The sequence below is a fragment of the Microcebus murinus genome, chromosome 30, assembly GCF_040939455.1.
Source record: "Microcebus murinus isolate Inina chromosome 30, M.murinus_Inina_mat1.0, whole genome shotgun sequence".
Taxonomy (NCBI): Eukaryota; Metazoa; Chordata; class Mammalia; order Primates; family Cheirogaleidae; genus Microcebus; species Microcebus murinus.
Genome location: NC_134133.1, coordinates 3,969,206 through 3,984,803, shown reverse-complemented (window position 1 = coordinate 3,984,803; position 15,598 = coordinate 3,969,206). Strand labels below are relative to the sequence as shown.

The following is a 15,598-nucleotide window of genomic DNA, read 5'->3' as shown; positions in this document are numbered from 1 at the left end:
TGAAGGAGTGTTTTTTGTTTTTTTTTTTTCTTTTTTGAGACAGAGTCTCACTCTGTTGCCCAGGCTAGAGCACCGTGGCATCAGCCTCGCTCACAGCAACCTCAAACTCCTGGGCTCAAGCAATCCTCCTGCCTCAGCCTCCCGAGTAGCTGGGACTACAGGCATGCGTCACCATGCCCGGCTAATGTTTTTTATATATATATATATATATATTTTTTTTTTTTAGTTGGCCAATTCATTTCTTTCTATTTTTAGTAGAGACGGGGGTCTCGCTCTTCTTGCTCAGGCTGGTCTCGAACTCCTGACCTTCAGCAATCCTCCCGCCTCGGCCTCCCAGGGTGCTAGGATGACAGGCGTGAGCCACCGTGCCCAGGAAAGGTCAGAGGTCTTGCGAGCATGGTCCGATAAATGTGAAAACTGTCTTGTCCATTAATCTTGCTGGTGCCTGGCAGTCTTGACGTCTCAAATGCTGCTGGGACTAGGACTATTATTTCTGATGTTTCTAGGTTTACTGTTCCCCTCTCCTCCCCATGCCCCTGGCTACTCGGTCCTACCTCAATGACCGGGTGCAGCGGTTAGTTCTACTCTGTCTAGCCCTGGTATAAGAACAGAGCTCCGAACGGTAAAGCCAAACGTCTTAGGATGCTACACCCTCAAATGAGGCTACTTCCAGGCTATGAGCAATCAACGTTATCTTTTATCAAAGGAGCCACCTTAGGAATAATAATTCCAGGAGGGAACAGGACACCATGCACTGTCACACCAGAACAACCCCATACAGGCATAAGGCGAAGCAAGTGACCATTTGGGAAGCATGTAAGGAAATTCCCAATGGATCCTGAATTTCTGGTCTTGTCTGGAGACACCAGGAAGACTTCAAGATGCTATTTCATTTGGGGAAGCAACTCTTAAAAACAAAGGAAAGGGAGAAGGATGGTTTTAGAAACAGGAAGTCCAAGCATTCTTTTAAAAAGCATTGTAACAAACCCCGTAAAACGCAAGACCAAATGGAGGAGCGGTTTCCAATGAGAAGCTACCATCGAGCAGAGAGTAACCGGGTTTCAGAGACAGCGAAGGGTTGTGGATTTGGACAAGACTGTGGATTGCAAAACACAGACATAAGCTTTCCCAGGTGCCCAGAATGACATACCCCTGCCAAGAGCCAGGCACCGTTAGCATGAAGCACCCAAGAATCGGGCCAACATAGAAAGAAATCTAGCGGTGGGCACACAAGGATTTGATAGGAGCCTGATAATGCAGCCTCAGAGTCCATTCCTATATTTCCTGAAGCCATAGAATGCTAGCGACACTCACGTTGATACGGAAAATTCCAGCAAACACATAAAAGTTTCTGTGATTTCCATTTGTAAGACTTTTTTGGAAACCTTAAATGGTAAAAAAACAAAAACAAAAACAAACAAACAAAAAAAACCAAGTAGAGACACCAAATGAATAGAAGACACCAAGAAAACACAGGCAATTTTCTGATTAAAGACACTGCTAGCACCGCCTCAAGCAATGACTCAAGCTTAATGCTAAACATTAGCAAATTCAACCGTAACGTCTGTCCCCCCCCATAATATGCTGAAATAAAAATAAAATAAAAAATTAGTGACTTCAACAGAAGAGGCGGCTCTGCCTATAGAGGGCATGGAGAACTCACTGCTTTTGTAGTTCGAATCCTGACCTTGCAAGTTCTTAGCTGTGCAACCTCAGCTAAGGTGCCGAACCTCTCTGTAGCCTCCCCACCTGTGCAGTGGGGGGCAAACCCACCTCGCTCCAGGACAGAGCGAGTGACAACATGGCAGCGAATCAACACATCTCGCAGTTCTGGGATCTCTGCGTCGGCAAGAAGCGAATACCTGGGGTGCCGCAGGCATGCCTTCCCGTTGCGGGCTCTCTCTGCGGGGTGCTTCGCCGGTAGATGATGTGAGGTTTGTTCTGCTCCTCTGTGTCTTCTTGCTCACCCGTGGACAGCAGTGGCTCGATAAAATAATCCCCATCGTGGGACCGGAATGTGCCCAGCTGCAAATGAAGAGAGAGGAGAGGTTGATTTAATAACACTTAGCCATGGGGAGGGAAAAAGAAAACAAAGGAACATTTCCAAGTACAGACTGTGTACCCTTTTACCCGGTCCTTTCCCCAAGAGGCCTGCCGAAACCGAAAATGCTGCGATTTAAGCAGATAAGCAGTTTGTTTTCGCTCTTTGCCTTATCAGGACCTTGTTCGTGACTTGACTGTAGTGTGTTGCACCTGCTATCCAAGTCTATCTCTAAAAATACTGCCCTGCTACTCAAGTGCTGGTGACATTATTCCTACCGTATTTCCCAGAAAAATGAGCCCTCCCCATAAAATAAGCCCCGGCAGGATGTCTAAGCATTTGCACAGTAGAAGCCCTACCCCGAAAATAAGCCCTAGTGATGGGCGTGGCTATGAAAATCAGCACAGGTGCTGGGCGTGGCTATGAAAACAAGCCCCAGTGGTGGGCGTGGCTATGAAAACAAGCCCCAGTGATGGGCGTGGCTATGAAAATAAGCCCCAGTGGTGGGTGTGGCTATGAAAATAAGCCCCAATGGTGGGCGTGGCTACGAAAATAAGCCCTAGTGATAGGCGTGGCTATGAAAATAAGCCCTAATGATAGGCGTGGCTATGAAAATAAGCCCTAGCGATGGGCGTGGCTATGAAAATAAGCCCTAGTGGTGGGCGTGGCTATGAAAATAAGCCCTGGTGATGGGCGTGGCTACACAACGCATCTGCACAACCCATGCATGTTGTCGCAGAGCGGGAAAGAACACGAGCAGCCCTTCTCATCTGCCCCATGACAGCTCTAGTGCTCCACAGGAGAGATCGGGGCCAGTGGTTCTAAAGGAAACAGAGTCGCAAGACATTCAGGATGGGATTCGGGGTTTGGAGAGTGATGATCATGTTCCAGAAGAAGACGACTTCACTCTATTTGAATCAATGTGGATGGCTGTACCGTACTTAAAAACAAACAAACAAAAAAACACATCCCCTGAAAATAAAGCCCTAGGGTGTCTTCTGGAGGAAAAATAAATATAAGACCCCGTCTTATTTTTGGGGACACACGGTACAGGCTGATGGACGGAGCCTTTCTATATTAAGGGAGCCTGGAAACTCAGGGCGGAATGTGAGCTGCGGAGGGAAAAGCAGCCCAGTGCCCCCCTCTTGCTGACTGCAATTCAGGAAGCACGTGGTCTCCACAAGGCACTCACGGTGGAGCCACCTGGAACCCTGGCCTGTGGTCCTCTGATCACCCCTTTCCTTTGCAATAGCAGGGCAACAGCTCAATAAGCTTTGGAGCCAGGCTGCTCTCAGGGTCCAGTTTCAGCTCCATGACCCAGCCACCCACCTCGGGCAAGCTTCTTAGCTGTGCTGAGCTTCAGGTCCCTCATTTATCAACAGGGACAGAGAAACTTACTGTAAAGACTTATTGCACAGATTAAATGGGACAGTGCACATGCGCTGCTCAGCAGGCTGCCTGACACCTTGCAAAGGCTTAGAACACATTAGTGGTTTCCCGTGGCGCTGGTGCTAGCCCCTAACCAACAGGATGCGATTGGCTTTTACCAGTCATTCCCAGCACCTTAAAAAAGGTGACTCTGGCTGAGCATGGTGGCTCACGCCTGTCATCCTGGCACTCTGGGAGGCCGAGGCAGGAGGATCGCTCAAGGTCAGGAGTTTGAAACTAGCCTGAGCAAGAGTGAGACCCCGTCTCTACTAAAAATAGAAAGAAATTAATTGGCCAATTAACATATATATATATATAGAAAAAATTAGCCGGGCATGGTGGCGCATGCCTGTAGTGCCAGCTACTCGGGAGGCTGAGGCAGGAGGATCGCTTGAGCCCAGGAGTTGGAGGTTGCTGTGAGCTAGGCTGATGTCACGGCACTCACTCTAGCCTGGGCAACACAGCGAGACTCTGTCAAAAAAAAAAAAGAAAGAAAAGAAAGGAAAGAAAGGAAAGAAAAGAAGGGAAAGAAAGGAAAGGAAAGGAAAGGAAAGGAAAGGAAAGGAAAGGAAAGGAAAGGAAAGGAAAGGAAAGGAAAGGAAAGGAAAGGAAAGGAAAGGAGGAAGGAAGGAAAGGAAAGGAAAGGAAAGGAAAGGAAAGGAAAGGAAAGGAAGGAAAGGAAAAAAGAAAGAAAGAAAGAAAGAAAGAAAGAAAGAAAGAAAGAAAGAAAGAAAGAAAGAAAAGAAAAGAAAGAGGTGACTCTTTCAGTCCCTGCCTTCCCGCATACCCACATGTTTTGCAAATGATAAATGATGCCTTGAGGCTGAACCACCCAAACCCAACATCACAAGAAGGCTGAAAAATTCCCCTTGCCATGTTGGTGAGTGGTTTGTTCAAGAGAAGAAATCAAGCCCTTCTCCTCCTCGGTCCCATTTCCCATACTGGGAAAAAAAAAAAAAAATCAGAGTCCTTCCACCCTTCCCTGGGCATAAGAGGAATGAGGGCCCTGAATGCCAGCAGCTCACATCTGCATCAGGGCCATCCGGGCACTTTTTAGAAATGCACACAACTCTGCTCTAGCCCAAGTCGGATCTACTGAAAGAAAATCTCCGGGGGTCAGGACCAGGAACTGACATTCTAATGGGCTCCCGCCAGAGTACGCTTCTGCATGACAAAGGAGAAGTGGTAGGTTAAGGTACTGGCTCCCCAAACCGGCCTGCTAGGCTCCAAAACTGCCTAGGAAGTTCGTTTATTTTAAATTAGATTTGGGGCATGACAGATTCAGAACGTACAGAGGTGGCACCTGGAACCCTTTTTTTAAAGAAGTTCTCCGCCTTGATTCAAGAGCCAGTGGTTCAAGGAGAGAACAGCTATGGTGAGGTCAAGCTAAGAGACAGAGTAGCTGGTTGCCAGAGAAGGAGCCATTTAATGCATTTATTGTCACCCAGGCACCTCTGCCGGTTATTTTCTGGCCTAATGGTTAAGAGCACATGTCAGAAAGGCCGGTTAGAGTCCCAACTCCGATACTTACTAAGGTGTTTCCCTGAAAATAAGCCCTACCCATAAAATCAGCCCTAGCAGGATGTCTAAGCATGTGCAATAGAAGAAGCCCTACCCTGAAAATAAGCCCTAGTGTTGGGCGTGGCTATGAAAATAAGCTCTGGTGGTGGGCGTGGCTATGAAAATAAGCCCTGGTGGTGGGCGTGGCTATGAAAATAAGCCCTAGTGCTGGGCGTGGCTACACAGCACATCTGCACAACCCATGCATGTGTCGCAGAGCGGGAAAGAACACGAGCAGCCCTTCTCATCTGCCCCGTGACAGCTCTAGTGCTCGACAGGAGAGATCGGGGCCAGTGGTTCTAAAGGAAACAGAGTCGCAAGACATTCAGGATGAGATTCAGGGTTTGGAGAGTGAGGATGATGTTCCAGAAGAAGACGACTTCACTCTATTTGAATCAATGTAGATGGCTGTACTGCACTTAAAAAAAAAATAACACATCCCCTGAAAATAAAGCCCTAGGGTGTCTTCTGGAGGAAAGATAAATATAAGACCCTGTCTTGTTTTCCGGGAAACACGGTAGCTGTGAGACGCTGGGCAAGTTTCAAGCTCTGAAAGCCTCAATGTCCTCAGCAGCAAAATGGGTTGTTTTGAGGATTGAGTGCTTGGGAGAATTTGGATGAGATAATACAGACGTAAAATACTTATTGCAGTTATCGGGCACAAAGTAGGAGCTCAATAAATGACATCAGTAGGATGTCAGAATTAATTTTGCTGTCAATTCACAGAACAGCTGGTGGGCCCAAGAGTTTTCTTTTCTTAAAGTGACCATGTATTCAAATATATTAATATCTACTAAGAATACATAAGGCTGTAACATAAAAAAGAGATTAGGTCGATGTTGAGTTGCTGGGCCCAAGAGGTATCTTTTCTTGGTTTAAGTGACCATTTCTGCAAATATATTAATATCTACTAAGGACATACAAGGCTGCAACATGAAAAAGAGATTAAGTCGATGTTGACCTTGCTTGCCAAGGAGAAAGGGTTAGGACGTGTGTACCAGGAACTCTGATGCAAGGAGAACCTTGTGAGCATCGTAAGGGAGGTGCAGGTGAGTGTCTATGCAGGTAGACAGGGAGAGATGGCATCGGCCTGGAGGATTATGAAAGGTCTCCGGGGCAAGAAGACACTTCCAAGGAAGAGTGGCATTTGAGCAAGGGCAGCTGTCACAGTAAATCTAAAAAGGCACAAAGGCAATGGAAGAGGATTGGGTGGGGGCGGGGAGAAGGTCTAGCAGGAAAGGAGAAAGGTTGGAAAAGAACCCCAGGGGTGGAAATATTTATCAGACATCAGTCCTAATGAGAGAGGGAGAGACACAGAAGTAAAAGGGGCTAGAATCAGGGTAGGTGAGCGACCCATCTGGTGGGGATGGGGGTGGGGGTGGGGGCGGAGCTGGCACAGCCCACTCTAAAGATTTTTCTGGAAGACTGCTGGGCAAAGATCTAGGAACAGCATGGCCCTCCTGCTACAGAATCGGTAAGGGGAAGTCTTGCGAGGAAAGATAAATTCCAGAAGGAACACAAAGGGGCAGGGGTTTGGGAGCTGGATTAAGTGGCTGAAGCCACAAACAGCCAGCATGCAAGTATTTGGGCTCTTTTCCCCAAAAGAGGCGGATTGCAAATTAAACGCAGTAGAAACGCAGTCACCACTGTCCAGGCAGTCGTTTCAGAAGTCCCCGGGGGGTTCGCAGTCCCCCAAAGAGACCACGTGCGCGTGACCACCCAAAACTGCCAATGGCAATGCAGGTCCCGAGCAGCAAGATCTTTACAGGGCCGCTGGGGCCACCAGTGGGCTGCGCCCCGCGCGCGGAGGCGGGCAGAGAGGAGGAGTAAAGGCTGTTTACAAACTCGACGCGCACACGCTGCCCTATCCCTGGGGTCCTTGAATTGGGGGTCACTATCTTGGAATCCGGATGCTCTGGGCTTAAGACGCCCGGCTTGTGCCCACCGGGGCCATAACCTTTCTAAGACCGGCTGGATTCCTGAGCTCTAGTCGCCCCGGATCTTAGGGCGACTGTGACTCACCGCGGCACCCCCTCCTCCCTCGCCGAACTGCGGTCTCCGCCCACCCCCAAACCTTCTCAGCCGCGCACTTCGGGCGCCACTGCTCGGGGCGCCTTGTGGGCGCTAAAAGGGACTTATCCCTTTGCCCACGTCCCAGAGGGCTAACCCCCCACCCTCCCAGCCTCCAAGCCTGCCTCGCCCCCCACCGGACCGTCCCCCGGCGAGGCAGAGGAGGATGCAACATCCAGATCTGGAACTTTCAAGACCCGCCAACGGCGGCGTGCGGAGAGGGTGGCCGAGCGAGCGACCCGGGTGAGTATGCAAGCCCCCCGCTTGAGCGAGGTGGCGGGGGCGGAGTGTGGGTGCTCAGAGGTGAGTGGATGCGTGACGGGGTGCAGAGGCCGAGAACCGATCGCGCGAACCGCGCCGCGCGCCCGGGCTGGCCCCGGAAAGTTTCTGCGTCATTGCGCGTGGCGGGGACGCACGGCGCTTGGGGAAGCCAAGGACAGTGAGCGGGTCCTCAGATGTCGCGGGGAGGGAGGTGGCACATGCCCTGTGGGACCTCCTGGAGGGCAAGTGTGGGGGTCCGGAAGCGACTTAGACCCCCCGCAAAGAGGGTATGTGGCACGCTGGGAGGTGGCCGTCCCGCCCTCGCTCGCCTCCCAGGGAAATGCGCGCTCAGGCTCCCTCTCTCAGGCCCTGGGAACCCTCCTGGGGGCGCAGAAACCCCAGCGGGACGGAAATCGCGCCCGGGGAAGCCGCCCCGGGCTTTCTCCCACCATCGGGCGTCTCTCGGGCCACCCCGCCAGCAGGGTGCAGAGTCGCACCGCGCTGCGCCCCCGCCCGCCGCTTCCACCCTAATTCGAAGCGTCCGGGGCAGGCTCCGCCCTCCCCCCCGCCCCGGAGCCCTCGGCCCACCCTTCCGTGCCCGGGACGGGACCGGCGTCCTGTCCATCCAGCTCCGCCTCGGGGCTCCGGGCGCGCGAATCAAGGCCCCGGGGGGACGCGGGGACTCCAGATTGCGCGCCGCCCTCCGCGACCCGGGGGAGGGACGCCCGGTACCCCGGTGCCGGGGGGGGGGGGGGGGGCGGTCCTCAGCCCCCTGTCCCCGACGCCCGGGCGCACCAGTAACGAGTCCGGCCCGCCCTGGGGCGGCCGAGATCGCTGCCAGGAACCGCGCGACCCCGGCGACTTTCTCCGAGTTTGGAAACCAACTTCCAGGCCGCGTCGCGGCGTTGGGGCAACGCGCAGCTCAGCCGGGTCCGGACCCCGGGGTAGAGGAAGCTCGGAAACATCCAGAACCCCCGCGGGTGCAAGCGCGCGCGCGCGTGCAGAGCTAGCCACCCACACCCGAGGGCGCACGCGGGGGCCTCGGGGACACCGGCCGGCGCCGCGAGGGGGGCCGGCGGGGAGGGCGCGCGCGCCCGCTTACCATGCCCGAGCAGAGGCTGATGACGGCCGTGTGCTCGGCCCTGGTGTTGACATGGCCCTTGTAGAAGCAGTGCTCCAGGGCCGTCTCCTCCTCCGAGTAGAAGCCGGTCTGGTTCGCCCCGGGCGCCCCGAGGAGGGTGACAGTGAACAGCGGGGCGATGAATCCGGAATGGGCGGTGAGGTTGAATAGAAACTGCTGGCCGAAGGCGGAGAGGCGGTAATGCGCCCGGGGGGAGGAGGAGGAGGAGGAGGAGGAGGAGGCAGGCCAGGGGTCAGTGGCAGCGTTAACGCTCCGTCGCCTTCTTTTGAAGTGCACGTCCGTGGGAAAGGGCTCTCCGAGGGCGTCCACGCGGACGGGAGACGCGATTTCGTACTCGCCCAGGGTCTCCAAGAGTTTCGCTGCGGAGAGGAACACAAGCAGCGTGACCCGGCGGCTCGCTCCGCCTCGTGTCCCCACTGAGAACGGAGCTGCGGACTTCTCACTTTGTCCTGACCTTACTTGCCAGGCTGTTCGAGAGTCAGTCCCTTCCCTCTTCTTAATCGGGGGTGGGGGTGGGGGGGTGGGGGGGGCAGATGATTTGCTGGGCACCTACTATGTGCCCGGGAACCGTGCTGGGCGCCCAGGATGCACCGTGCAGAGCGGGACAATGAGCAAGTCCAAAATATGCAACATATTTTGAGACCCTGCTAAATGCCCTGAATAAAATGAGCCGTGGCTGTCTGGTGCTCATGCCCACTAAGTAGCTTGGGTTTGGGGCTCGGGGGGGGGGGGGGGCGGGAAAGGGGACCGATCATCTGGGGGGTGGCCAGGTTCCTTTGCAGTGTCTGTCCCCCTGGCAGTCGGCTGGGATGACCCAAAGCAGGGAGAGGCTGCAAACCTGACAATTCTTTCTAGGAAAGCAGAGAGAGAGAGAGAGGGGGGCTCCCTCCGCGGCGGGGGTCCCCGCCCGGGAGCGACCTGGGGGACCCGAGCCCGGTTACCTTGCCTGGGGTGCAGCCGGTCCTTGCGCACGGCCGCCGCGGCGTCCGGGCTCCGCATCTCGGCCAGGTCCCGCAGCAGGAGCGTGAGCAGTGTGGCCCAGGGTACAAACTGCATGGTGCTCCACGCCCCTCCCCCTCCGTCCCCGCCTCGGCGACGCGGGGCAGCGGGCGTGCGGGGCGCGCGGGCCCGGCCCGCCGGGGACCTCAGGAGTGGCCGCGGTGCCGCCGCGAGGGTCCCGTGCGCGCCGGGCCGAGCACCGCCGCCGCCTGCCGAGCGCCGAGCCGCGGGAGGAGCCGCGGGAGGAGGAGGAGGAGGAGGAGGAGGGCTGGGGCCCGGCCGCCCGGCCGCATACTGCCCGGCGACGCGCGGGAGAAGGCGCGGGACGTGCGCTCCGAGGCGCGCCGGGCGCCCTGTGCCGGCCGGGCCGGCGCGGCGGCCTCTTGAATGGGGGGCTGGGGGGGCGGGCGCCCTCCGCCGCCCCGCGCCCGGTGCCGCCTCCAGGAGGGGCGGAGGGGAGGGGACAGCCGGCGAGCCGGCGCCGCCTCCTTCCCCTGCGCGCCCGGCCGTGCGGGCCTCGCCGGCTGCCGGGGGGCGGAGGCCGGGGTCCCCGCCGCCTCCCGGGGGGAGCCCGGGATTTCGGGGCCTCCCTGCCCCGGGATGGGGGTGGGGGGAGCCGAGAAGGTTCCCTGCCTTCCCGGGCGCGCGCGCGGCCCCTGCGCCCTCTCTCCCTTTCCAGTCCCCACGCCGCTCGGCCTCTCCGGCCCTGTCCCTCCTCCCCCTCTCCTGCCGCGGGGTCCCCCTCCGGTTCCCCTGTCTCCCCCTTTGCCTCCCCTTGCGTCCCCACCTCCCTCCACCCGTCCCCTTTTTGCGGCTTCTTGCAAGTGAAAGTGGCCCCGCTCGGGGGACCGTGCCTCCCCGCGTGCGCGCGCCGTCTCTCCCGGGACGGGACTTGGCACCTGAGCCCCCTCCCCTCCTCCCTCCCCATGCAGTCGCCCAGGTCCAGAGTTTTTAGAAACGGGGTTCTGAGTCCCGCAGCTCGGGGTGTGTTTCAAACTCTCAGCGTTTTTAAGCGCGTGCAAGTTTTGCAAAGTTTTGCAGCCGTGCTTTCCCGCGTTCCGACAGGGTCCGGAGCGTTCCGTAAGGTCCCCGGCCCAAAAAAGGTTAAGAGCAGCTCTGGGCAGCGACGAGGGGCGGGGACTTCGGCGCCCCGGAGTTCTCGGGGGTTGGAGGGTGGAGTGCGGAGTTGCAGCTCCCCCGGGGAAGCGCCCGGTCCCAGGAGGGATTTTGTCCATGACTTCCGCTCGCTTTGGAGCCTAAGAGATGCTTGGGGTGGCTCAAGGTGGGCACTTCAAGCTGACACCTATACCTCTCTACCTTGGGGTGCAATTTCAACGTCAGAAATTAAGACAGAGAGCAAGATGTGCATGGGAGAGAGAGAGAATTGTTTCATCCTGCATGGTTCAAAAGCACTTTTTCCATCACCAGCCCTCAGGAATATATAGGATGCATTCATTTCAAGAAAAACAAGATGGCAATATTGGTAAAAGCTACGACTCACAAATGCATTTTTGCCCAGACGACCAGGAGTCTCTGTTGCTTCGTGGGCTAGCACTCAGGACTAGAAATACCCAAGATTTTCAGTACCAGGGACCAAATAACAATATTGATCCTAGAAGTGCCAAGAAGTCTGGGAATATTGATATGCACATTTTTTGTCTCCTGGTGGAGGGGAAAAAATAACTTGGCAAGACTGAAATTTCCTAAAGAATTGCTAGCCCAAATGGAGTACTGCTGGAATTTCATAGTGAGTATGTAAAATGTAAAGATGGTAAAATAACAAACACCTGTATGTGCACAATGAGAGATTTTTTTTAAAGGATGGCATTTGAATCTCGAAGCTTTAAATTAATTCACTAAAATGCATTTCTTCTAATACACAGTGTTTTCATTACGTAATAAAATTAATCAGAATCACAGTGTCTCTGAGTTTGGGGAGTTTAGCAAAGAACAGAAAAATGCAAGAAAACAACCCATTAACTGATTCCTATGGAAAATATTCTAGTGCTTCCAGTGTAAAATGAGTCAAAAATGTAGCACTTTCCATTAAACAATTTTCCCCTCTTTCAGTTCAAACCCCTCCTGATAAAGAGAAGTTAAAATATAAAAATGATTCTGTGTAAACTCAGAAGCTGCCTTCTGTACTCTTTCTCCTTTGCTTCTTTTCTGGCATTTTGCTTTAAAAGATGAACTTTTTTGTCAACAGTTCTTAAAACTTGACCCTGATACAACCCAATCATTTCCACAAGAACTGGTAGGAAGGAAAGATACAAGATCTCTTTCGGACTTCCTGGGTGGACCAAGAGCCTGGGTTTCCGAATTTCTTTCTTCCTCAATGAGTCTGCTCATCTTTTCTTCGATGTGTTAGCTCACATCGAAGAATAAATGTTAAAGAATAAATAAATAATAAATGAATAATAATAAATAAGTGAATAAATCTTAAAGAATCGTAGGAAGATGTGTTTTAAATCATGAGAAGCGAAAAGGACAATGGAGCTGAGTAATTTAGGTCAAAGTCCTTTGTCCAAATAATAATAATAATAACCTTTTATTTGAGTACTTACCATGTCCCCACTCCATATGCTAAAAAATATACAGCGTTTGATTTGATTCTCACAAGAGCCATTGGAGGCAGGCACTCTCAGTAATTTCATTTTCCTCGTAAGGATGAGGTCTAAATTATTAGTGGTCTAAATTATTAGTGAAGCAGTTTGACCAGCGTCTTCCATCTAGTGAATGGTTCAGGTTCAGGGTTCAGATTCTGTCTCAGGATTGCGATTTAGTCCAAGTTCATCATCATTACCAAACAGAATGAATAAATGATTAATCGGAAGTGTTGCTGGATTTGGGGAGGGTTGGCTTGGGGGAGAGAGTGGCTAACATCATTTGTAGAATTGCCTCAATTTTGTATTCTGCATGTCATTTTTCTCTGGTCCCCTCCCTTCTTCTGAGGCTGAGTATTTAATGGTAATCATCTCAGATAGCTCATTGATATTTTACAACTCTTTCCTCAGCACTCGCTCGTACATAGTAGGTGCTCAAGAAATATTTAATGAGCAACAAATAAATATAGTCCTTTCACTTCGGCTCAGGTGTGCTAAAATGGCTTCTTCATTATGTATATAGAAAAACCCCAGTTTTGAGGTTGGTTCTATAAATAGTCCTCCCGACTCTGGGAGGGAAAGGTAGATTTTAAAATAAATTGGCCCCTCAGAAAAGTTTACGCTGGAAGAATAATCAAAAAACTTTTGGGGGGGGTAACCTAGAGCTGACAGGGGGACCATTTCTAGCCCAATTTCTTCTCCTAGGGCTTTCCTGGAATTGAATGTTGTTGTAGGTCAAGTGGAAGTCTTCTTTGGCCGATCTTTTGTGAACATTGGATCCCAGAGGAGTGACGATTGACATTAGTCCCTCGGGAGAGATGCTCTGATCAGTGGGAATGAGGGACATGACGTCACAGTGACTCTGTGTGCCCAGTGCTACTGGAAACAGCAGGAAGGAGGGGAGAAGCCAAGCCATGCGTTTCAACAGAGAGGAAAACCCACACCCAAGTGATGGGAAGGCACCAGAAACCAGAATCAGAGCTGAATAGTTTTCTGATGGCTCAGCAGCAGCAGGATGTGATTTCGGGAACAGATAACCCCCTCCAGGTACCTGGCAGCACTGGTTTCTGGGGAGCAGAGAATCACCAAGTAGCTCTGCGAACCTGGGCCTAAGGAATCTTCCCGTGTGTTCTAGATCACGAGAAACGACAAGAACACTTTAGAGCTAACTAAATAACTCGTGTGAAAATCGTTTGCCCAAATCCTCATCATCTTTTTATTGAGTACTGACCGTGTTCTAGACCATGCATGCGTGCAGTGTTTTATTTGCATGATCAGGGGTGGGGAGAAACTGTCATCTTTTCTTGCCACGTGAATGACCTTAGTTTTTTTTTTTTATAAAGTCTTCCAACTGCTGATTTCAAGCAACGCATAGGGTTGAGGAAATGGTTGTTATCATTGATGATAATAACATCAGACTCTCTTCATTGAGTTCTTCCTAGGTGCTAATTATTTCATCTGCATAGCGGTGGTCCTGCCACCTGGGTTTTGCTCTCCCCGTTTTATCTCTTAGGAAAATAAGATTGATCAAGGTTAAGTGCCTTGCCCAGCATCACGGAGGCAGGAGGTACACAGTTGGGATTTTCACTGGGGCTGATTTACCTCCCAAACTTGCCACGATCTCCATGAATCCGAGTAGCTTTGGAACATAAAGACTTTCTCCTAATTAACTTTGATGATTCAGCGTTCATATTTGGCCTAATGAATATGATCGTTATTTTTTTTTTCCACTAGCTTTTAAATCTAGAGTTCTAACTCGTTTCTCTTGAGCCTGCCTGGAAGTCATAAGTTCTGACTTTGGACGTGGCTTTAGGTAGCGCATGGCTAGCTTCTGGCAATGTCTCTACAAAGTTGGCACCATTGTCAGCCTGTTCATTCACCAGGTTCTTCTTGCTTGTTTGTCAATCCCCAAAGACCGTGCTTTATATTATTGCCCAGGCTTGGGAGCCCATACGAATCCCACTAATGTTTGCTTTGAGGTCTTGGGGCCTCAAATCCTTATCTTGCTGTCTCTAGCAGTAGCCCTTGGAATGAGACCTTCAGCCATGAGGTTCAACATCATACCTGCAAATGGACTTTGGAAGTGCCAGGCTTCTAGCTTAGATCCCAGCTGCTCTTAAACCGAAGCTAAATTAGATAGCAACACAATGTGTGCAAATACAACTTCATTATTTTCTAAACTGCAGATTTGACATAGACGGTTCTCAGAGATACGCTAGCATGGAATCTGGTAATTCTCAGAGCATTTTTTTTTAAATGCCCCAGAATGCTATAGGACCCCTGAGCCCAGAACTTTCCCTGTCCTAGTTTGGTTCACATTTCTTGTTGCTTGGTGTCCTTTGTTACACTTTCATTTGATTGATTGATTGATTGATTGATTGTAGAGACAGGGTCTCTCTATGTTTCCCAGGCTGGTCTTGAACTCCTGGCCTCAAGCAGTCCTCCCACCTCAGCCTCCCAAACCTTTGTTAGACTTTAACTAACATAAAGGGCAAAGTGCAAATCTATCTCCCTCACCACTGCATACCCGTGGTACATAGTAGGCACTTCATAAATATGTCTTAAATGAGTGCGTTAACTATTGCCACCCATTTCGTTCTAGTTTTCGGAGGCCGGATTTTTGGTTGTTTTCGTTGCTGTTGTTTTATTCCAGAGTGATTTTTTTTTTTTTTTTTTTTTTTTTTTTTTTTTTTTTTTTTGCTAAAAGCCATTCTATCACACAAACACCCAGGAACGACTAAGGTGATTTCTGTTTCTCACTGCAGCGTGACGCTCAGGGAGGCAAGTCCTGCTCTAATCAGAATCACCCTGATTCCTTTTTTTTTTTTTTCTGAAATGGGAAATTTCTAGAACTAGGCCTTTCCCCAGAGGCTCCTTCAGGATGGTGAGTAACAAAGAAGGCACCCAGGAGCACTGCTCAGCCGGGCACGTAAGAGCCAGGCCTTCCCTGTGGGCACGTCTGTGTCTTAACCATGGGGTGGTGACAGCTCTTCGGGATGCTGTCACTGGGACTGCAACTTGGGCCAGGAAGCCTTGGCCTGGCGCCCCGCGTAGCGGAAGTAAGAATGTTCAACCCGGCGTTCCCATGTGACCCCCGTGCCGGTTAGGAAGGGTGGCTCCTGCTTCCTGACCCCGAGTGAGAGTCACCGGCAGCTGAGCACTTCTTTCTCAGCTACCCTCCCTGCCTGTCACCACGCCAGGGACCTTTGTCCTAGTGGGAACGAAAAAAAAAAAAAAGCCATGTGCTTATATTTCTTTGACTGTGTATTTTTTCACGTTCATTCTTGCTGTTAGACCCTCATCCATATATTTTTTTAAATTTTTAGTTGTTTAGCAGATTTACACCCTACCATCTGTGTATATATATATATATATATGTATATGTATATGTCCAAGTTAGCATTTTTTCCAGCATGGGGCTTTTTTTTTTTTTCCTGGCAGAATTTTTTTAAATAGCCAAAACAGAATTGTCCCTCTGAACACTAAAAGAAAAAC

General features: G+C 51.6%; 1 protein-coding gene and 1 long non-coding RNA gene across 3 annotated transcripts in view; one reads left to right on the top strand and one right to left on the bottom strand.

Moving 5' to 3' along the window:
- The window catches only part of ADAMTS9 (ADAM metallopeptidase with thrombospondin type 1 motif 9), a 186,137-nt gene extending 176,283 nt beyond the window's left edge, over window positions 1-9,854 (bottom strand). The window contains exons 1-3 of the mRNA XM_075998801.1: window positions 9,443-9,854; window positions 8,463-8,860; window positions 1,863-2,025 (exon numbers count right to left, since the gene is read on the bottom strand). Coding sequence (XP_075854916.1) covers window positions 1,863-2,025; window positions 8,463-8,860; window positions 9,443-9,557 — 676 coding nt within the window. The 5' untranslated portion in view covers window positions 9,558-9,854. The remainder of the gene's footprint in view (window positions 1-1,862; window positions 2,026-8,462; window positions 8,861-9,442) is intronic.
- Window positions 6,873-15,598, top strand: part of LOC105879128 (uncharacterized) — a 258,755-nt gene continuing 250,029 nt past the window's right edge. The window contains exon 1 of one of the 2 annotated variants that reach the window (XR_012915798.1): window positions 6,873-7,342. This is a non-coding gene — a long non-coding RNA (uncharacterized LOC105879128). The remainder of the gene's footprint in view (window positions 7,343-15,598) is intronic. The other variant, XR_012915799.1, reaches the window with a different exon arrangement.